The 23,460-nt window shown below is 44.5% G+C and overlaps 1 protein-coding gene across 1 annotated transcript; it reads right to left on the bottom strand.

The window, feature by feature from the left end:
- Positions 1 to 2,500: 2,500 nt before the first annotated feature.
- Positions 2,501 to 22,934, bottom strand: LOC125487295 (vasoactive intestinal polypeptide receptor-like). Its single transcript, XM_048618259.1, has 3 exons — positions 22,756 to 22,934; positions 17,768 to 17,900; positions 2,501 to 2,671 (listed from the first exon to the last, which is right to left on the bottom strand). Exons 1-3 carry the CDS (start codon positions 22,932 to 22,934, stop codon positions 2,501 to 2,503), a joined length of 483 nt encoding a protein of 160 aa, XP_048474216.1.
- Between the last annotated feature and the right edge of the window lie 526 nt (positions 22,935 to 23,460).

The raw sequence follows: 23,460 nt of genomic DNA, 5'->3' as shown, positions 1-23,460 counted from the left end.
CCCGAAACGTCAGCTTTCCTGCTCCTCTGATGCTGCTTGGCCTGCTGCGTTCATCCAGCTCTACACCGTGTTATCACAGGGAAATAAATGTTGGCCCAACCAGAGACACCCACTAACAGGATGAGGAAATTACTAGCTAGGCATCCCTAATTACCCAGAGGGTAGTTGAAGGTCAACCACATTGCTGTGGGTCTGGAGTCACATGCAGGCCAGACCAGGTAAGGCGCAGTTTCCTTCCCCTGAAGGGCATTAGTGAACCAGATGGGTTTTTCTGACACTCAACAATGGATTCATGGTCATCATTAGGTTCTTAATTCCAGATTGTTATTGAATTCAAATTCCACCATCTGCCATGGTGGGATTTGAACCCAGGTCCAGGATGCTATCTGAGTCCAGCAATAATACCACTAGGCCATCGCCTCCCCAAGGCCTACTGCCACTAAGCCAATTTTGGGTCCAATTTGTCAAACTACCCCAGATCCGATGGGCTCTTATCTCCTTAAGCAGACTACAGTGATCTTGTCAAAAGGCTGACTGAAGACCATGTAGGTGACATTAACTGCACTACCCTCAGTGACACATACGGCCAACCTCTCAAGAAAGTCAATCAAATTTGTTCGAAGTAATCTCCCCCCTAACACAGCTGTGCTGACTATCCTTGATTAATCCCTGCCTCTCTGAGTGGGAATTGATTCTGTCCCTCAGTACTTTTTCCCCAATAATTTCCATACCGCAGGCATTAGGCTCACTGGCCTGTAGTTTCCTAGTTTATTCCCAGAACCCATCTTGAGTAAATGGTCCCTCCTTGGCCATCCTGCAGTCCTTTGGTACCCTTCCTGAGGCTAGACGGGATTTGAAAATTGGTGTCAAGGCCACTTCAATCTTCATCCTGGCCTCCCACAGAAACCGTAGATACATCTCATCTGGGCCTGGGGTTTATCCACTTTGAAGCCTGCTGAAACTGTGATACCTACCCTCTCTCAATGCTAATTCGGTCCAGTATATCACCAATCCCTCTCCCTAATTCTACAACTATACTGTACTCTCGAAAGTAAATACAGTCCTCTTTACAGTAAATACGGATGCAAAGCACTTATTTAAAGCCTTAGCTATGTCTTTGGCTCCACACATAGGTTGCCACTTTGGTCCCTAATTGGTCCTCTATTTCTTTTCTGGTTCCACTCTTGCTCCTGATATACCTATGAAATACCTTTTGCATTTTCCTGAATGTTACCCACCAGTGTTTCTTCATGTCACCTCTTTGCTCTCCAATTTTGTTTTTTAGGCAACCCCCCCCGTACCTTCTGTACTCATCTGAGATCTCCCTGGTTTTCAGCCTTGGTTTCTGTCATCCGCTTCCTTTCTCTTCCTGTATCCGATCCTGTACATCCCTTGATGTCCCACAATTCTTTGGACTTCTCTGGATCCCACCTTTGACCCTTATGGGAACATGTTGACCCTGCACTCCCACTGTCACCCATCTGAACATCTCCCAGTGTGCTGACGTAGATTATCCTGCAAGTAGCTGCTCTCAGTGCTCTTTGGCTGGCCTCTGTCTTATTAAAATCAGCCTTTCCCCAGTTAAGAACATTTATTTCCAGTCCATCTTTATTCTTGTCCATGATTACCTTAAATTCTCCTGAATTATGGTCACTATCATCAAAATGTTCCACCACTTCCACATCTACCACTTTGTTCCCTAACGTTAGGATCAGGACAACATCCTATTTATTGGAGAGAGAGCAGTAAAGTGGAGTTGAGGGTGAGATGAGATCAGGCAGGTGGTATTAAATGGCAGACTAGGCTTCAGGGGCTGAATGGCCTCTATCTTGTAGGGCATTCTATGTGCTGGCTTCAAAATGTTCTCCTGGGCTCATTTCAAGGCTTCCATAAATTTTCCACTTCCCCAGTATTAACTGGGATAGATATCCGTTCTTATTATTACCCTATTAGTTTTGCACTCCTCTGACATGCAGATGACAGTTAACTATTAACTGTGTTGGTTTGGGTCTGGGGTTGCATGTCGTCCTTCAATGGTATAATGGTGAAAGAGTTGCTTTCATGAAATACACACACGTACACACACACTCTGACACATATACACACACACACACACACTCTGACACACACACAGACACAGATACATTCACACACACACACACATACATACACTCACACACACACACATGCACACACACATAGACACACACACACACACATACACACACACGCGTACACATACACACACACACAAACATACATACACACACACATACACACAGACACACACATACACACAGACACACACACACACACACAAACATACACCATACACACACACAAATGCGCACACATATACATACACACAAAAACATATGCACACACAAAAACATAAACACACACACAAAAACATATACACACACACAAACACACACACACACATACACACACACACACACACACCCAAATGATAAATGACTGCCAGAAATGTGTAACAGACTCATGTACTAGCCTTACCCCAGCCGATAAGTATGTACCACCAGAAGTACTTTCTCTCTGAGAAGAACGAAATAATCAGTAACGTGTGCAAGTAGAGACCTTCCACCAGGAGCCAGAAGAAATTTGCCATGATGCAGTAATGAAAGAACACCACTGCTGCTTTGCAACCATTCTGGGGTGAACAGAGAAACATATTACAATGGAACAATGTAACATCCATGCCGATCAAGTGCCAGGCAAAGACAGAGAATGCTGGAGAAACTTGGCAGGTCTATGGAGAGAGAAGCAGAGTTAACATTACTAGGCTGATACAACACTTCTTCAGAACGAGTCATTTCAAACGTGAAATGTTAACTCTCTCCACTGATGCTGCCAGACCTGCTGAGTTTCTCCAGCAATCTTTGTGTCTGTTCTGTGTTTCCAGCATCCACAGCGTTTGGCTTCTATTCAAATACCAGGGAATGACAGTCTCCAACAAGGCAGAATCTAACCATTTCCCCTACATGTTCAACACCATTACCATCACTGAGTACTTCACTCCAATCCCAGGCTCAGTCATCTTCAACTGCTTGATCAGCGACATTCCCTCCAGTATCTAGGCTTGGGCTGAGTGGTCGCAAGTCACATTCACGTCACACAATTGTCAGGGAATGACCATCTCCAACAATAGATTTTCGCTTTGACATGCAATGCTGTTACCATCACTGAAACCCCTGCTAACAACATCCTGTGGGTTACCATTAACCAGAAACTGAACTGGACTAGCCATATAAATAATGTGACTACAACAGTATGTTAGAGGCTAGGAATCCTAGTAACTCACCTCCTGACTCCCCGAAGCCTGTCCACCATCTACAAGACACAAGTTAGGAGTGTGATGGAATACTCCCCACTTGCCTGGATGAGTGCAGCCCCAACAACACTCAAGAAGCTTGACTCCATCCAGGACAAAGCAGCTGCTTGATTAGCACCACATTCACAAGCATCCACTCCCTCCACCACCGATGCTCAGTACCAAGAGTTTGTACTATCTACAGCAAATTAGTAAATTACCAAGGCTCCTCAGACGGCACCATCCAAACACAAACTCTAACACTTATATGGGAACACCACCACCTGCACATTCCCCTTCAAGCCACTCACCATTCTGAATGTCGCTGTTCCTCAGAAGATTGGGAAAGATGAAGAAACGATATTGTTGTCTGTCCTTTGAGAACTTGTACACCTACAATGACCTCCACTCTATTACTTTCAATGCCTACCTCAATATATTCTGCCATAGCCTGATCTTTAGTCCATTGATGAGACTTTCTCCAAGGTCTCAGTGCGATATTCCCCATCTTATACTCAACCTTGTCGATGTCACCACAGATCCAGGTCATCTGTACCTGGCCTCCTTCTTGGTTCAGCAAGTTATCTACTTGAACAAAAAGGGCTGGATTCTTGTGGCAAGGGTGGGAAAGTACAGTGTGAAGTGGTCATGACTCATGGTGACACACCTTCTTGAAAGGTGGATCAGTGCCCCCCCACCAGGGCTGCCATCTTTAGAGTCAGATCTGATCGAGGCAACATCAGAGTCCTGTGAATGGTCAGAACTGCACTTTCTATTTACTGGGACATCAGTTCAATTGTGATAAGTGTCAGGCCCTCTACTCCTCCCATCCTCCCCTACCCCTCAAATCCCATGCACCATCTGCATTCGCCAAAGCCAATCACTCTGTTTATAGAGAATTACCACTGTGTGGAAACAGGCCATTTGACCCAACAAGTCCACACCAACCCTGCCATGCAGACCAATCCCACTACTGTACTGCTGTAACCCTGCATTTCTCGTGGCTAATCCATCTAGCCTGAAAACTTATGGGCAATCCACCTAACTTGCACGTCTTTGGACCATAGGAAGAAACCAGAGCTCCCGGCAGAAACTCACACAGACACGGGGAGAACGTGCAAACTCCACACAGACGGTTGGCCGAGGGTGGAATTGAACCTGGGTCCCTGGCACTGCAAGGCAGCAGTGCTAACTACTGAGCCACTGTGCTACACTAAGCCAGTGTGCTGCCACTGTATCCATAGTGTTTAGCTTTTAGCAGCCATGTAATAGCAATGGGAATTCTTCAAAATGCATTTTAAAAGGTACAAACAACCAAACAATGTATAACAGTAGGCCACACGGCCCTTCAAACTTACTCCCCCATCAAATAAGATTGTGATTTTCACCTCAACTCTATACTTCTGCACATCGCCGATAATCTTTCATCCCCTTGGTAATCAAGAATCTACCTTTGCCTTAAAAACATTTAGAAACATTTATCCAGGATTTTGCCAGGAATGGAGGGTTTGAGTTACAAAAATAGGCTCGATTGGCTGGGAACGTTTTCACGGAGCATGGAAGGCTGAGAGGTGGCCTTATAGGCGTTTATAAAATCATGAGGGGCATAGATAAAGTGAATAGCAAGGATCTTGTCCCCAGGGTGGGCAAGTTCAAAACTAGGGGATATATTTTTAAGGAGAGAGGAGAAATTTAAAAGAGGACACGAGGAGCAACTTTTTTTTTAACACAAAGAGTGGATTATGTACAGAATGAAATTCCAGAGAAAGTGGTAAATGGACGTACAGTTACAACGTTTAAAAGGTATTTGGATAAGCACATGCAGATGGTGGAATTTGTATTCAATAAATATCTGGAATTAAGAATCTAATGATGACCATGAATCCATTGCCAATTGTTGGGGAAAAACCCATCTGGTTCACTAATCCCTTTTAGGGAAGGAAACTGCCATCCTTACCTGGTCTGGCCTACATGTGACTCCAGATCCAGAGCAATGTGGTTGATTCTTAACTACGCTCTGGGCAATTAGTGATGGACAATAAATGCTGTTCGGCCAGCGATGCCCTCATTCTGTGAATGAATAAAGGGAAAAAAAAGGTTTGGAGGGGTAGGGGCCAATTGCAGGTACTGGTTTAGTTTGGGAACATGGTGGGTGTGGACTAGTAAGACTGAAGGGTCTGTTTCCATGCTGTTTGCCTTCTATGAGTCCTAATGAGGAAAGGAATTGCAAAGACCCACTGCCCTCCAAGAGAAAAATATTTCCCATCTCTGTCTAAAATGGGTCACCCCTTATTTTTAAACGATGACCCCTAGTTCTAGGTTCTCCCATAACAGAACCATCCATTCCAGATGGTCAAGTCCTCTCAGCATCTTATATTGTTTCAATTAAGTCACCTCTGATTCTTCTAAACTCCAAAAGACGCAGGCTTTTTCAGCCTTTCCTCAGAAGGCAATCCACCATTTCCAGGTATTAGTTTGATTAACCCTCTCTGAACTGCTTCCAACACATTAACATTGTTCTGTAAGTACAATGACTAGTGCTGTATACAGTACTCCAGATGTAGTCTCACCAATACACTGTATGGCTGAAGCATAACCTCCCTGCTATTGCATTCAACCTCCCTCACAGTAAAAGATAGCATTCTATGAGTTAACACCTTTAACAATCTAAAAGAATTAACATCGTAAAACACAAGCATTCATATTAAAAAAAAACTATACCATTGTAATTCCTTTCAAGTGGTCATTTGTAAGAGCAAATATACATTTTGAAACAACAAAGGCAGATAATCCTTTAATACCCTATTAAAATTGTCAAACTGTGAGCACAATCCCTTGCTGAAATAAGTGGCTTTTAAGCTTTTGAAACTCAGCCAAACATTCATAATGAAAAATAAAAACTCTACACAACAAGACCTATTCAAATATGTGAAACAGATGATAGCAGGAACTGCCGATGCTGGAGAATCTGAGATGACAAGGATATTCTGAAGAAGGGTCTAGACCCGAAACGTCAGCTTCCCTGCTCCTCTGATGCTGCTTGGCCTGCTGTGTTCATCCAGCTCTACACCTTGTTATGTGAAACAGATGTTACTGTTTTGTATGCATAAAAACATCATCTAAAATACTGCTCATCTGACACTCCACGCTGCATTTACTTATCTGCTCAAGTCTCTGGAGAATGACTTTAACTAAGAGCGAGAGTGCTTTCAACTGAACTGCAGCAGAATAAGAAGAAGAAAGACATTTAGAAACAAAATGTTTTATTACATTCTAGTTACTATCGCTGTTTGTTTGAGATTGAAGTCCCTCATTAGCATGGACAAACTCTAGGGAATCATATGATCTATTCCTGCTCCTATATTCTATACAATGGTATCATGGCTCATTGGGGTCAATAGCAGGGAGGTTATGCTTCAGCCATACAGTGTATTGGTGAGACTACATCTGGAGTACTGTGTACAGCACTAGTCATTGTACTTACAGAACAATGTTAATGTATTGGAAGCAGTTCAGAGAGGGTTAATCAAACTAATACCTGGAAACGGTGGATTGCCTTCTGAGGAAAGGCTGAAAAAGCCTGCGTCTTTTGGAGTTTAGAAGAATCAGAGGTGACTTAATTGAAATCAAGCTCCACTATGCTTAGATTTGTCATAAAAGTTGAATATTTTACCAGAGTACACAACATTCCCCAAATTATGTCCCTGATACTCCAAAGTCAACAGAAATAGGGGCAGGTGCCTGTTCTTAAGAACTATCTATTTATCAGAAATAAACAGATTTTGACCACAGGTAAAGAACTGTGCACTGTTAATGTATAATGCTACATGTTGACACTCCTTATAAACTCCCCCTCTACATATACATACAGACAGACAAAACAATATTGATATTAAAGTGGGGGTGGGGTGGGGTGGTGGGCAAGTGCGAAAGCTGATCAATGGCCCCAGTCCACAGGAATGGCTGAGATGATCCTTTTGCTTGCAAAGATTTGCTCTTCTTCAAATCTCTCTTCTCCATATTTTTTTTTCATTTCTTTCAAGGAGGCACAGAGTGATTGGTACATTAAGTGCAAAGTTTCTTAGTCACTGCTAAAACGCCACAGCTTACAACATCTGGTGAGGGGAAATAAAGGGGCTTTTCTTTGGGCTTTAGGTATTTTATTGGATTGAGACGCCATCTCCTGTTCCAGAGGTCTGAAAGCTTCTGGTACTGTCGTTCACATCCACAAGCTGTTCAGCTACCCTGGAGCCAATCACAGAATTGTTGTCAGGCTGAGCGTCAGAGGCTGAAGCGTGACCTTTTGAGGTTTCTAAAATCTTCAGGGGCACGAATATGGTCAACAGTCAAGGTCTTTTCCCCAGAGTAGGGGAATCCAAAACTAGAAGGCATAGGTTTAAGGTGAGAGAGGACAGAGGGTGGTGCGTGTATGGAATGAGCTGCCAGAGGAAGTGGTGGAAGCTGGTACAATTACCGCATTTAAAAGGCATCTGGATGGATATATGAATAGGAAGGGTTTAGAGGGATATGGGCCAAATGCTGGCAAATGGGACTAGATTTATTTAGGATATCTGGTCGGCCTGGATGAGTTGGACTGAAGGGTCTGTTTCTGGGCTCTACAGCTCTATGACTCCAAGATGGCCTTTGTCATCCACAACTGGTCGCATCTCCACAAACCAATCAGCTCCTTTTGCTGGGCGAACCTCACCTCTTTCACACTTTCTGGTGTCAGCTGTCCTGTCTGCCCCACTACTTGAACAAAACAGCAGTGTAAAGACAACTTATAATGAGTTTCATTAACTTGCTTTCAAAGAAGTGCAGCAATCCCTTCCACAATCCTTGTTTTTTTTTAAAATCAGTCTTCCCATTTCAGTCCACAATCAAAACTACAGGAAAATAAACGGTCTTTACAATGGTAGAGAAGTTTGTGGGTGGCTTAATAGAGGAATTTAAAAGCATAAAAGATCTGTCAATAAAAAGTCACTTTCCACTGGCAGAGAGGAATCAGCAGTTTTTTTGGCACACAGATTGGACTGTTGGCAAATAAATGAGGGGAGACGAGTGTTCTATTTAAGTGCAAGGAAATATTCTGATCTGGAATGTGTTGCATGAGAGAGCTGTCAACAAGATTCAACAGTCACCTTCAAAGGGATTTGGATACATACAAGAAAAGGGGAAAAAAATATCAGGGTTGGAAGACAAGAGCTGGCGTGTGAGACTAATTGGATAACTTTGTCAGATTGCTAGCAAAGCAGTACTGGGCTGAATGGTCTTTGTCAAAAGTATTATCTCAATTCCCCAATCATCAGATGAAGGGTCTAGGCCCGAAACGTCAGCCTTCCTGCTCCTATGATGCTGCTTGGCCTGCTGTGTTCATCCAGCCCTGCACCTTGTTGTCCCCAGTTAGGTACGTGCTTGACAGTGGCTCCTTGAATTGTGATGTAAAAAAAACAGTAAGGGTGAAAGTTGGACAGAGAATAGAGTGGGCAGTTGGAGGGGGGAGACAATTTTGTGTTGTGCTGTCAGCTAATCCACATTGTGAAGAAAAATAACAAAGCCCTACTTTTTCAACTTCTTCAACTGGCATCTCACACACAGAAATTCTGACGGTCTCAATGTGGTTTCAGCTAGAATAAAGAGACTCACTCTTGTGTACTTTTGACAGATTGACCAGAAAGCTGTGGTTGAGGCCAATTATTAACTGCTTTTCATATCCTCTGCCAAGGAGCAAACCCTGTTATCTAGTTTGCTCATTATTTAATTCTCAGCTTTATGCTGCCAGGAGAAAGATAATGAGACTGTGGTTCCAATGATATTTACAGGTCAAAGTGACTGCCTGGAGAAAGAAAAGATTTGAGCCATTCAGCCTACAGGCTTTGGCAATGTGGAGTTAGTTCTGAAAACAGATTGTCATAAGGTGGGAACTGGAGGGCTTAAAACAAGTCGATTCTAAAAATAGAAAATCCAAAGATAGCAAGAAATGAAGGGAGACAGGAAGGAGCTCACCCTTACAACCGCAGAGATGATGTAGCACAGAAAGGGGCCATTATGCCCATCTTGTCCAAGCCGACTCAAAGACATCTAGTTGCCCTTTCTAATCCCATCTTCCTGCAGGTAGCCCATAGCCCTGCAGCTTAAGGTGCAGATCCAGGTAAATTTGTACAAGAGTTTAGAGTCTCTGCCTCCACCACCAACTCAGACTGCGAATTTCAGACACACACCACCCTCTGCATAAGAAAAGATATTCCTCATGTCCCCTCTAATCCTTCTGCCTCTAACCCTGAATCCATGACCCGTGATTTTTGGAACTTTCTGCTAAGGGCAACAGGTTCCTCCTATCGATTCTATCTCTGCCCCTCATGATTTTGTTTAGGTTAATCATGCTGCCCCCTCAGCCTTCCCTGTTCCAAGAAAAACAACCCCAACCTCTCCCTTCACTTTATGATGTGGGCAATAAAACATTGGGCTGAAGCACAATTTTAAGGACCACAATTGACCCTGAACTATTTCTCTACATTGGTGGTCAGGCTGTTGGTTTCTTTACTCACCCACTGAAAACACTCCTAGTTGGGGAGCATACAATATCCAGCCAATCGAGTGGTGGAACAATTTTGGGCTGAATGGCCTTCTTCTGTTCCTATGTCTAATAGTCTTATGGGTGACCTGTTTGTCTTTTGAATTCCATCTATTCCCCAATAACCTTTAATTCCCCTGCCTAACAAGAATCTATCTAACTACATCTTAAAAATAGACACAGAGCCCTTCCCCCACCATCCACCATCTTCTGAGAGAAAAATAATTATCTTCAACTCTGTTACATCAGGGTTTTGAAGGACGTGGAACCAAGGTGGGTAGATGGAGTTAAGGTCATGATCAACCATGAACTCATTGAATGGAGGAATAGACTTGAGGGGCTGAATGGCCTTCTCTAGTTTCTACATCCCTTTCTTAGTTACATTTTATTAATTTCTATAACGGTGCTGGTCGTGGGGGAGTTGCTTTATTCGCTCCTTGCTGTTCCAACAGAAGAACCTCTCAAAAAGAAATCCTGTTGTAAGTTTCTAAAGAACGCTGATTGAATGGTGCGAATTTCCAACAAGTGGTTGGACACTTGGGGGCAGCATGGTGGCTCAGTGGTTAGCACCGCTACCTCACAGCGCCAGGGACCCGGGTTTGATCCCACCCTCAGGCGACTGTCTGTGGGGAGTTTGCACATTCTCCCTGTGTCTGCATGGGTTTGCTCTGGTTTCCTCCCACAGTACAAAGATGTGCAGGTTAGGTGGATTGGCCATGGGAAATACAGGGTTACAGGGATGGAATAGGATAGGGTCTTGGTGGGATGCTCTTTGGAGGGTCAGTATGGACTAAATGGCCTGCTTCCACACTGTAGGGATTCTATGACAATGGATTACTACCATCAGTTTTGGCCACCAAAATGGAACAGTTTGAGAAATAACCAGCCTCACACACTCAAGAGGGACTGAATCAGTTTCACACTGTTGGGGAGAGACAATATCAAAATGCTGGATTGATTACAAGCAGCTGGGGGAAGGAGAGGAACTTTGAAGAGTAATCCATTCTTATAAACCCATCCATTCACTCTCTGCCCCGTATGTTTCTAACGTGCAGGGAGACCACCTCCTGAATTTGCTACCCACATAGATCTCTTCCTTAATAACATACTGCAGTGACCCTAGCCACATGCTTGAGTTCTGAAACACTGTACTCAGCCGACGGCCCCTCCTGCATGTGTGTTTGACCAGGACATTCATGACTTCCCAAAGGATGGCAATTCCACTTTTCTGAGCTGTCCTGCCATACCTTAACTTTACAAGCTCATCCAACTGCTTTGTCCCTGAAGTCAGTACAGAAGTGTGGCTGAGGGATGGCAGAGAGACACCAAGATGCTCTTGCCTTTGGGGCAGGTCTGGTAGGCTCAAGCAATGTTTGTGTGTGTGCGTGTGAGAGAGAGAGAGGGTGTGTGTGTGTGTGAGAGAGAGAGAGTGTGTGTGTGTGTGTGTGTGTGAGTGAGAGAGAGAGTGGGTGTGTGAGCGAGAGACTGTGTGTGTGTGTGAGAGAGAGAGAGAGAGGGAGTGTGTGTGTGTGTGTGTATGTATGTGAGAGAGAGAGGGTGTGTGTGTGTGTGAGAGAGAGAGCGTGTGTGTGAGTGTGTGAGGGTGTGTGTGTGTGTGCGAGAGAGAGGGGGTGTGTGTGTGTGAGAGAGAGTGTGTGTGTGTGTGTATGTGAGTGTGTGCGAGTGTGTATGCGTCCGTGCGTGCAGAAGACTATTGAAGCAGTTCTCTAGCATTTTGTCTAGGGCTGAGTCAGAAGTCTGGTTTTCCAGAAGTAAGCTAATTCTACCTATTATGATTTGAGGAGGCAATGGCCTGGTGGTATTTTTGCTGGACTGTTAATCCAGAGACCCAGGTAATCCAGGTTCAAATCTCACCATGGTGGAGTTTGCATTCAATAAAAATCTGGAATTAAGAGTCTAACAATGACCATGAAGCCATTGTTGATTGTTGGAAAAAACCATCTGGGTCATAATGTCCTTTAGGGAAGGAAAATGCCATCCCCTGGTCTAGCCTACATGTGACTACAGACCCACAGTGATGTCGCTGACTCTTAACTGCCCTCTGGGCAATAAATATTGATCCAGCCAGCCACACCTTCATCCTGTGAATGAATAATAGAAAAAAAAACATGGGATCACTAGATTTTCATTCTGGGATCAGGCCCTCTGATGCACTGTGTTCAGTTCTGCCACATCAGCTATGACCCTATTGAATGGTAGAGCAGGCTCGAGGGGCCGAACAGCCTACTGCTGTTCCTATTTCTTATGGTTTTAAGAGGAAATATTGCCTGGGATTGAAGGTACCTAGTCCACAACTCCCTAACTCCATCTGTCGTGGGCCTCGACAGGGTTAAGAAAATTAACAGATACAAGCTTTGTCTTTACGAACAGAAAAAAAAAACAAGGATAACGTTTCAGATTTGGAATTTTCTCCTTTCGCCAAGATGTCACTTCACAGCAAATTTACACTGGATCCAATTACCGACATATGAGAGAAATTAAACATTCCAGGCACAGACTGTCAAGATATTTCAATCACTGCAATGAAATCATTTCACCTTCCCTTTCCTCATTCCCTGAGTTCCTGACCCTTTCCTCAGTTCCCCCCCTCGACCCCCCCCAGAGTTCCTGTCTCCTGTACCCCCATATGGCCATCAGAAAACACCCATGGGACTTCAAAGCTGAGCTCCATCAATGCTTGTGTGTATGCTACTCCCAATTCGTAAAAATTTGCCAATGATTCATCATGCCCTCGTTTTATTTTCTTGGTTCTCCATCTAATTTCAACCCTGCCTTTCTACCCTTTGAAAACAAAACTAAAATCAGGTTAAATAGCCCCTTCAATGGCACTGTAACAAAAAACACAATCAAATGGTTAATAGAAACTTATTAAAATGCGAGGGGAAACTTACTAAATCAAAATAACATAGCTCAGGGTGATGACGCCCCCTGCCCGCACACCCCAAGCCCACTGTGGTGCCCACTGGCCTCTAAAGGCCTCTATTGTGTTGGTGGGGCACCTCATGCTCGCTCTTAATGAACACTTGTGTGTGGACATAATTGCAAAAGGTGGGCAGTCTCCTGTCTTTCCTTTCCTCCTTCGAGCTTTCTGTAGCATTGAGCTCTTGGCATTGACCATAAGCCATGTCCTACATGGGATGAAAGGGACTGGGCAAGGTTCACAAGTTCCAACCATTCATTGTCTTTGTGGGAACATAAGTGCAGTGGACCTCCTTTAAACCTTACAGTCTCAATCTCCCAGAACTTTCAGCAATTCGCAAAGCTGCTTACCACCTTCAGAGGTAGTAGGAACTGCAGACGCTGGAGAATCTGAGATAACAAGGTGTAGAGCTGGATGAACACAGCAGGCCAAGCAGCGTTAGAGGAGCAGGAAGGCTGACGTTTCGGGCCTAGACCCTTCTTCAGAAATGGGGGAGGGGAAGGGGGTTCTGAAATAAATAGGGAGAGAGAAGGGTCTAGGCCCAAAACGTCAGCCTTTCTGCTCCTCTGATGCTGCTTGGCCTGCTGTGTTCATCCAGCTCTACACCTTGTTATCTCTACCACCTTCAGAGTTGGGCTCTATCCGACTGAGCGCTAGGAAATTCTCCGGGCATCTGGATCCTCATCCCTTCTGTGTGCCACTAACCTATGTGATTGTCTATCTCTCTCTCTTATTGTTGCCTCTCTGAATGTTTCACTACCATTCCTCGGAATTGTTACAGCACAGAAGGTGGCTATTCAGCCTTTGGCACCTGCACCGTTTCCACTAGAGCCAATCTCCTGCCTTTTCCTCATATCCCAGCTCGGCATTCCTATCCAAATAATCATTTAATATCCCTCTTGAATGTTTCAGTTGAACCTGCCTCCACCACATGTCCAGGCAGTGCATTCCAGGCCCAACTACTCACTGAATGAGGTTTTCCTAACAATCACGTGTGCATCATTGCACATTACTACAAATCTACGCCCTCTCGCTCTTGTTTCTTTTACGGATGGGAGCAGCTCCTCCCTATCTATTCTGTCCAACCCACTCATGATTTTGTAAAGCTCTATCAAATCTCCTCTTGGTCTTCTTCTCTCCAAGGAAACAGTCCCAACCTCTCCAATCTATCATCATAACTGAATTTTCTCATCCCTGGGAAATAGCAAGAACTGCAGATGCTGGAGTCAGCGTCAATACAGTGTTTCAGGTTTCAGGTTTATCAGGAGTCTGATGAAGGGTGTAAACCTGAAACATTTGACTTTCCTGCTCCTCTGATGCTGCCTGACCTGCTATATTTCTCCAGCTCCACACTGCATCTTTCTCATCCCTGAAACAATTCTTGTTAATTGCTCCTGCAATGTGTTCACGTCCTTCCCATAATATGGTGCCCAGAACTGTACACAATATTCGAGCTGAGATGTCACAAGAATTACTTAAAATACATTGTCTTCGACCTTCTTTATCCTCGCTGTGTGACCCTGAGTTAGAGTCAAGCATCTTCACCTGTAGGATATTCTTCACAAAGCCTCAAACCTGTGGAATTCCTGAACCCCACGACAGTTTGTTTTTTGAACTTTGCAAGGATTTTAAACACTGAGTATGTCCTCATTGAGCTGCGTTCTCACTATGCCAAATCAGACCTTATGGCTTCTCTTGGTTTGTCAGATCTACCACACTCTCCAACCTTGGTTTGATCCTGTACCACCTGACCTTGACTCATGCAGATGCTTCTCAAATGTGTAGCTTGAAAACAAAAGGATGTGGACAACAGTATGACTTTAAGAAGTGTATTTTGTCCTCTTTTTTCTTGAAATGAAAGGAGGTTGAGGCAGTCTGCTCAATGCCAGCGAAGTAAACAGCTTGTGAGGCCTTGAGTTTTTTTGAAAACGTTGTAACAATGGAAGCAGCATCAATGGGTGGGGTCAAGCTCCTACAGAACCAGGATTTTGGCTTAACTTTCAGTAGCTGAAGGTGTTTGGAAGCTGCTAAACATCTCTCCCTGCTACAGCGAAAAGCTTGAGTTCTGTCTCCCTCACACACAGGGTTTTCTCTTGATGTTCTTTCCTCCTGGATTGGAGAATTGCCTGTGAGACAAATCGATTTTATTGAATTTGCCTTTGCCAAGGGTGTGTTTATAGGATGTTACCATATTGCAACAGTTATTTTTTAGCAGTTAATCTATTATTCCGTCATATTTTCCCAGTAGAGTTAAGTTATTCCAATTCTTTGTTCTTTTGTTTGTATTTTAACTATAATGTATGAATAAAATGTGCTTTGCTTCAAGGCTGGTAGTTTGACCAATCAAATTGCATCTGGAGCACAACGCCTTACACTTGCCTCTAAAAATAAGAAAAAGTTGGGGTCTAGGTCAGCTTCTTAAAATATTTTGAGGGGGTTTAGTCTGGTCTATAACAAGGAAGAACGACCTAGTGTCAGAGTCTTTACACATCAGAAGAAGGCCATTCATGCCCGTTGAGTCCTTACTGGGTCTGAAGAGTATTGTGAACGGAGATGAGGAGAATGCAGCATTTTACAATGACATAGACAAGTTGGTGGAATGGGCGGGCAGGGGGCAGGTGACGTTCAATGCAGAGAAATGTGAAATGATTCATTTTGGAAGGAAGAACATGGAGAGACAATATAGAATAAAGGGTACAATTATAAAGTTGGTATAGGAGCACAGGATCTTGGATTTTTCATAGAAAGATTCATAGAATCCCTACAGTGTGGAAACAGGCCCTTTGGCCCAACAAGTCCACACTGACCCTCAGAGCATCCTACCCAGACCCATCCCCTAATCTACACATCTCTGAACACTACCAGCAATTTAGCATGGCCAATCCACCTAGCCTGCACATCCTTGGACTGTGGGAGGAAACCCACACAGACACAGGGAGAATGTGCAAACTCCACACAGACAGTTGTTCGAGGGTGGAATTGAACTGGGGTCCCTGGTGCTAACCACTGAGCCACCGTGCTGCCCGGACATGTTGGATTGGTGAGGTATTGCACTTATCAATTAGCAGGAGTATTTAGCCTGCTGTAAGATACTGTCATGTCAAGGTATTCTTAAATGGATAGAGGTTTGAATCAAAACTTCCTATCCATAAGACTTTTCTTTTGCATTTAAACATGTGGTAAATTGGTTTTGATGGTAAGCACTATTCATGACTTCAGATACTGAAGCAGTGAGTGTCTTTGTACAGCAACGCCTGCACAACATCCAGGTTTAGGATGGTAAGTGGCAGGTAACATTAGTAACACACAAATGCCAAGCAATGATATCTCCCATTGACGTTCAATAGCATTACCATCACTGAAACTTCCAAAAACAACATCCTGGGGGTTACCATTGATCAGAAACTCAACTGGAGTCACCACATAAACACAGGGCCCATAACAGCAGGTCAGAGGAAGGGAATTCTGCAGGGAGTAACTTACCTCCTGACTTCCCAAAGCCTGTCCATCATCTACAAGCCACAAGTCAGGACTGTGATGGAATACTCCCCACTTGCCTGGATGGACGTAGCTCCATCAACACTCAAGAAGCTTGACACTATACAGGACAAAACAGCCTACGTGACTGGCACCGTATCTGCAAGCACTCACTCCCCCAACCACAGACGCTCAGTAGAAGCAGTGTCTACAAGGTGCACAGGAGGAATTCATCAAGTCTCCTTAGATAGCCCTTTCCTTATTTTGCCGATGACACGAAGGTCGGTGGAGTTGTGGACAGCGTGGAGGGTTGTTGTAAGTTGCAACGGGACATTGACAGGATGCAGAGCTGGGCAAAGAAGTGGCAGATGGAATTCAACCCAGAAAAGTGTCAAGTGATTCATTTTGGAAGGTCGAATTGAATGCAGAATACAGGGTTAATGGCAGGATTCTCGGCAGTTTGGAGGAACAGAGGGATCTTGGGGTCCATGTCCATAGATCCCTCAAAGTTGCAACCCAAGTTGATAGGATTGTTAAGAAGGTGTATGGTGTATTGGCTTTCATTGGCAGAGGGATTGAGTTTAAGAGCCGTGAGGTTATGCTAAAGCTCCATAAAACTCTGGTTAGACCACACTTGGAATATTGTGTTCAGTTCTGGTTGCCTCATTATAAGAAAGATGTGGAAGCTTTAGAGAGGGTGCAGAGGAGATTTACCAGGATGCTGCCTGGACTGGAGGGCAGGTCTTATGAGGAAAGGTTGAGGGAGCTAGGGCTTTTTTCATTGGAGTGAAGAAGGATGAGAGGTAACTTGACGGAGGTGCACAAGACGATGAGAGGCATAGATAGAGTGGATATCCAGAGACTTTTTCCCAGGGTGGAAACGACTATTATGAGGGGGCATAATTTTAAGGTGATTGGAGGAAGGTATAGGGGAGATGTCAGAGGTAGGTTCTTCACACAGAGAGTGGTGGGCGTGTGGAATGCGCTGCCAGCAGTGGTAGTGGACTCAGATACATTAGAGACTTTTAAGCGACTCTTGGGTAGGCACATGGATGATAGTATAATGTAGGGTATGCAGGGTAGTTTGATCTTAGTAGGATAATAGGTCAGCACAACATCGTGGGCCGAAGGGCCTGAACTCTGCTGTACTGTTCTATGTTCTACGTTTGTTCCATACCCATACCCTCTGCCACCTAGAAGGACAAGGGGCAGCAGATATATAGAAACACTTGCAAGTTCACCTCCAAGCTATTCACTATTCTGATTTGCAAATATATTGCCGTTCCTTCAGTGTCACTGGGTCACTCCCCACAACGGCATTGTGGGTCAACCTAAAGGTCACGAACTGTGGTGAGTCGCCACCGCCTCGTCAAGGCCAATTAGGGACGAGGAACAAACGTTAGCTTTGCCAATGACTTAGAGAGTTTGGCTACTATTGACTTACCGAGGGTGTAAAGCAATGATCTGATTCGCCAGTTTCAAACAAGACAAGGTCTTTGATAAAGACAGCGATGGCCCTCAGGATGAAGGACATAAATAAATTCATGTGGATGTAATTCCGTGTACAGTGCAACTTCCTGCAGAAGAAAAATGAACAGTGACGATTGTATAAATGGCCCAAAATTGAGAAGATAATCACAAAATAATTTGAGGGAATGATAGTGGATAAATGTAACTACAGTCAACACACTGATGGGGAGAATGTTGGATCCTGTTGTTTGTTTCCTGCTGTCCTCAATCACCTCTCAATGTATGAATTTCGGTATTATCTGATCCAGAACACTTTCTGACCCAGCCGTTACCATTCTCTCATTCTCCCACCCATGCATGCCCCACTGTTTCAATTCCAATCCTTTAAATCTGTGCATTCCGCAGCGTATTTCCAAAATTCCACACTTTATGCTGACTCATAGCATATAGATAGCAAAATATCTTAGTGGGGCCAGTACATTTCAATAGGGCCATATGACCTGCCTCTCTGCTGTTGGGAGGCCATTTGTGGGAATGGTTATCAAACTGTATGGGATCCTGGTCTTCATAGATAGGGGCACTGAATCCAAAAGCGAGGATATTGTGCTGAATCTTCATGAAATGCCGGTAAGGCCCCAACTAGCAGACTATATTCCAGTCCTTACTGTTTCAGAAAGATACAAGGGTCTTTGAGAGTGGGTCTTCCCAGCAATGAGGAATTTTAGCTATGAGGCTAAGCAGTGGAAGATGAGTTTGTTGTAAAGGAGGCTGAGCAGAGATTTAAAGATGTGAAGAAAATTAGGACAGAGTGGAGCAGTGGCATTGACTAGCTTGCTCATGGACATGAACTTAATGGGCTGAATGGTCTCTTTCAGTGTCATGAATAACTCAATGGGATTGGATATAATTCTGTGTTGGGAAAAGGGGGAAGGGTGGTAATGATGCTGATTTTCAGGGAGAGGTCAGAACAAGCAATATCACAAACAAGTGGCTATTATACACTGTGCCTCACCTCGAACTGAATAGGTTTCTAATTGCCCAAATTCAAAATTTGTCTCTTTACGTGATTTGTGAAAGCCTCGCATATCTTTTTTGAGAGCGGTGATTGGCCGTTGCAGTTGCCAATCAAGGGATGATGGAGCTGCCCCCTGTTTGAAAGTGTCTGGTGCTCTCGTGGTCCACTGGCATTGTCCCTATCGCTGGGACAGGAGGCCTGGGTTCCCAGCTGCTCCAGGCGGTGTATCATATCATCCCTGAACAGATTTGGAAAATATCTCCCCTGGTGGAGGGTTGATGTAGGGACTGAGCTGTTTCCTGCTGTTGTCTTCTCATCTCCACGGTGGGCAGGAGAGAGACACCCCCCCGCTAATCACTGGATCCACACAGCAATTAGCCATTTGGATATTTCACAGGGTCATAAGTGGCAGTCTAGGCTATCAGTGTCCTCCCCCAAAGTGGTCATCTCCAAACGTAATGTTATCCCTCTTTTCCCCACTCTCCCTTAGTCACAGAGTCACAGTCATAGATTCATACAACGCAGAAAAGGCCCTTCAGCCCATTGAGTCTGCACTAATATAACTATTGCTAAAGGTGCGCTAATCCCAATTTCCTGCACTTGTCCCATATCCTTGAATGTCATATTTCAAGTGTTCATCCAAATATTTTTTAAAGGTTGTAAGGTTTCTGGCCTCTATTACCTTCCCAGGTAATGTATTCCAGATTCCCACCACCCACTGAGTGAAAATGTTGTTATTCCCAAATCCCCTCTGAATCTCCTGCCCCTTAACATCAAAGTATGCCTCCTCAGGATTGACCCCTCAACCGAAGGGAACAGCTCCTCTCTATTCATCCTGTCCATACCGCTCATAATCTATACACCTCAATCATGTCCCCCCTCAGTCTTCTCTGCTCTAAAGAAAACAATCCAAGCCTGTCTTGTCTCTCCTTATAGCTCAGTCTCTGCATCCCAGGCAACATCCTGGTGAACCTCCTCTGTTCCCCCTCCAGTGCTGTCACATCCTTCCTGTAGCGAGGTGACCAGATGGGAAGTACTCCAGTTGTGGTTTGACCAAGGCACTGTACAACTCCAACAATATCCCCCTGCTCTTATACTCAGCGCCACGACTGATGAAAGCAAGTGTCCCATGTGCCTTCTTAATTATCCTATTCACATGCTCTGCCGACTCTAGGGATCTGTGAATAATTACCCCTAGTTCCCTCTGCTCCTCTAAGCTACCCAGTGTCTTGCCATTCACTAAATACTCCATCATCTTGTTTCTTCTTCCAAAGTGCATCACCTTGCACTTATCAGGGTTAAATACCATCTGCCACTGGTCTCCCCATCTGACCAAGCCATCTATATCTTCCTGTAACCTACAACCATCTTCTTCATTGTTAACAACTTGATCAACCTTCATACTTAGCCAACTGTAGTGTATGCTAAGGATTTCTATTTGTCATCCGAGTGACCCCTGATTCATTGAGTCACAGAGTCATCAGCAAAGAAACAGACCTTTCGGTCCAACCTGTCCATGCTGACCAGGTTTCCCCAGCAAAACTAGTCCCAATTGCCTGCAATTGGCCCATATCCCTCGAAAACTTTCCTATTCATGTACCTGTCCAAATGTCTTTTAAATGCTGTAACTGTACCTGCATCTACCACTTCTTCTGGCAGTTCATTCCACACACGATCCACCCTCTGTGTGAAAAAGTTATCCCTTAGGTCCCCTTTAAATCTTTTTCCTCTCACCTTAAACCTATGCCCCCTAGTTTTGAACTCCCCACGCCTAGGGAAAAGACCTTTGCTATTCTCCTTATCTATGGCCCTCATGATTTTATAAAGTCATCCCTCAGCCTCCTACACCCCAGGGAAAAATGTCCCAGCCTATGTTGAGGGTAGCATGGTGGCTCAGTGGTTAGCACTGCTGTCTCACAGTGCCAGGGACCCAGATTCAATTCCAACCTCAGGCAACTGTCTGTGTGGAGTTTGCACATTCTCCCTGTATCTGTGTGAGTTTCCTCCCACAGTCCAAAGGTGTGCAGGTTAGGTGGATTTGCCATGGGAAATTGTCCATAGTGTTCAGGGATGGGTCTGAGTGGGATGCTCCAAGAGTCAGTGTGGATTTGTTGGGCTGAAGGGCCTGTTTCCACACTGTAGGGATTCATGATTTTTTCTATCCAGCCTCTCATAACTAAAAGCCTCTAGTCACAGTAACATCTTTGTAAATTCTTTTCTGAATCCTCTCCAATTTAATAATATCCTTTCTACAGGAGAGTGATCAGAACTGTACACAATATTCTAAAAGTGTCGCCACTAACGTCCTGTACAACCGCAACATGACTTCCCAACTCCCAAACTCAAAGGTCAGAGCAATGAAGGCATGCGTGCGAAATGCCTTCTTCACTACCCCATCTACCTGTGATTCCACTTTCAAGGAACTATGTATTTGCACCCCTAGGTCTCTCTGTTCAATAGATCTCCCCAGGGTCCCACCATTAACTCTCTATGTCCTGTCCTTGTCCACAAATCAAATTTTATTTTTTCGGCCACAAAGGAATAGTAATATTGACAGGCTTCAAGATTAAATTCAGAGCGAAGACTCCCAATCCATCCCCTCATCCCTGGGTGTAATGAGAAAAGAAAGACTTGCACTTATATAGCACCTTGCACCAGCCTGACGCATTCCCAAAGTGCTTCCCCAGCCCGTCAAGTTTTTATCAAGTCATAGATTCACACTGCATGGAAATAGACCCTTCGGTCCAACCAGTCCATGCAGAACATAATCCCAAACTAAACTAGTCCCACCTGCCTGCTCCTGGCCCATATCCCTCTAAACCTTTCCTCTTCATGTACTTATCCAAATGTCTTGTCAAGTAAAGTAGAAAGTATCACGTAAGAAATAGGAGGAGAAGTAGACCATTCAGTCCATCGATTCAGGTCACTATTCAATACCATCCGGGTGGATCTTCAGCTACAACTCCACTTTGCTACCTCCTACCCATGCCCCTTAGATTCCTGGTCTCTCCGGGAACTATCTGTCTCAGACTTAAACATCTTCAATGATGGAGCCTCCACAAACCTCTGGGGTAGCAAAGTTCAGAGGTTTACAACCCCTGAGTGTAGGAACTCATCATCTCAATCCTAAATGATCAGACCCTTATCCTGAGACAGTGCCCCTCCATCGGCCCTTCCCTAATCCATTTTCTCGATTCCCCGGACAATGGAAACAGTCTCTCAGCAGCTACCCTGTCAAGCCCCACCAGGATTTCGTATGATTCAGTGAAGTGGCCTCTCATTTTTCTATACTCCTGAGAATATAGAGCCAATTTGCTCAGAATCTCAAAGGATGAGCCTCCCATCCCTGGGATTAATTCATTGAACCTTCTCGCTAATGTAAGTATTTCTTTTGTTAAATGTGAAAGAACAAAACTGCACGTTTTTAAACATTCACTTATGGGATGTGGGCGTCGTCAGCTAGGCCAGCATTTATTGCCCATCCCTAATTAAGAGTCAACCACATTTTTGTGGGTCTGGAGTCACAGAGAGGCCAGACTGGGCAAGGATGGCAAATTTTCTTCCCTGATGAACATTAGAGAACCAGATGGGTTTTTTTGCCTACAACTGACAATGGTTTCACAGTCATCAATAGATTCTTAATTCCAGATATTTTTATTGAATTTAAATTCCACCATCTGCCACGGTGGGATTTGAACCCAGGCCCCTGGGACATTAGCTGAGTTTTCTAGATTAATAAAACACTATTAGGCCATTGCCTTCCCTTCTGATGTGCTCTCACCGAAACCCAATACGAATGTAGCAAGATCTCTCTACTTATGCTAAACCCTTGCAGACTCTCAAATCACAGATCACCAGAGGAGGCCATTCAGCCCACCATGTCTGCTCAGATGAGCGTCATTACCTCATGCCAAACTCTTGCTTTCTCCCCGTGGTGATGTCCCTACCTGAAAATGCAAAGGATAATAATAGCAGTCATCAGAGCACCGAGGGATAAGCTGTGCCCAATGGTGTAGCCGGTCTTCACAGCTTGATAGAAATCCCTCTGTGGAGGTAAGAAAGAGGTATTTGGGTAATTAATCGGTGCAGTTTTTTGCTGAGCACTTAAGCAGGAGATGCTGAGCATAGCAACACAGCCCCCACCCCACCCCCAAACTCATCTGGTTCACACGCCACCCCGTTACAAACTTGGCTGAGTTATTGACAGATGTTGAAAATGTAAAGTGCAGGAAAAGGCCACTTGGGCCATCATGTCTGCGCTAGCCCAAGAAAACCCCCAACTAACCATATTCCAACTCTCCGTCTCTAGCTGTGGGTCACGGTATTTCAAACATTTATTTAAAGTTCATCAAGGGTTTTGACTCGACCATCCTTTTCGATTCCCACTTGCTTCCTACCAAAACAAATCCTCCTCAAATCCCCGCGAAATCTTTTTTTTTTGCTCATTCACTGGAAGTGGAGTCACTGGTTAGACCAGCATTTGTCACCCATCCCTAATTGCCTAGAGGGCAGTTGAGAGATAACCACATTGCGTGTGGGACTGGAGTCACATGTAGGCCATCCCAGCCCTGAAGAAGGGTCATCCCCGAAACGTTGCCTGCTCCTTTCCTCCAGATGCTGCCCGGCCTGCTGTGTTCTTCCAGCCTCCTGTT

The sequence above is a fragment of the Rhincodon typus genome, chromosome 2 (assembly GCF_021869965.1).
Source record: "Rhincodon typus isolate 14 chromosome 2, sRhiTyp1.1, whole genome shotgun sequence".
In the NCBI taxonomy this organism is placed as follows: domain Eukaryota; kingdom Metazoa; phylum Chordata; class Chondrichthyes; order Orectolobiformes; family Rhincodontidae; genus Rhincodon; species Rhincodon typus.
The sequence above is the reverse complement of the archived record's forward strand: the minus strand, read 5'-3'. Positions and strand labels throughout refer to the sequence as shown.

Coding starts and splice junctions, on each gene's coding strand:
- LOC125487295 (XM_048618259.1), bottom strand. CDS start 22,934: ATGCTCAGCATCTCCTGCTTAAGTGCTCAGCAAAAAACTGCACCGATT. Junction 17,901..22,755: donor ATTATCCTTTGCATTTTCAG/GTAGGGACATCA, acceptor TTTCTTCTGCAG/GAAGTTGCACTGTACACGGA. Junction 2,672..17,767: donor ATCATTGCTTTACACCCTCG/GTAAGTCAATAG, acceptor TGTTCACCCCAG/AATGGTTGCAAAGCAGCAGT.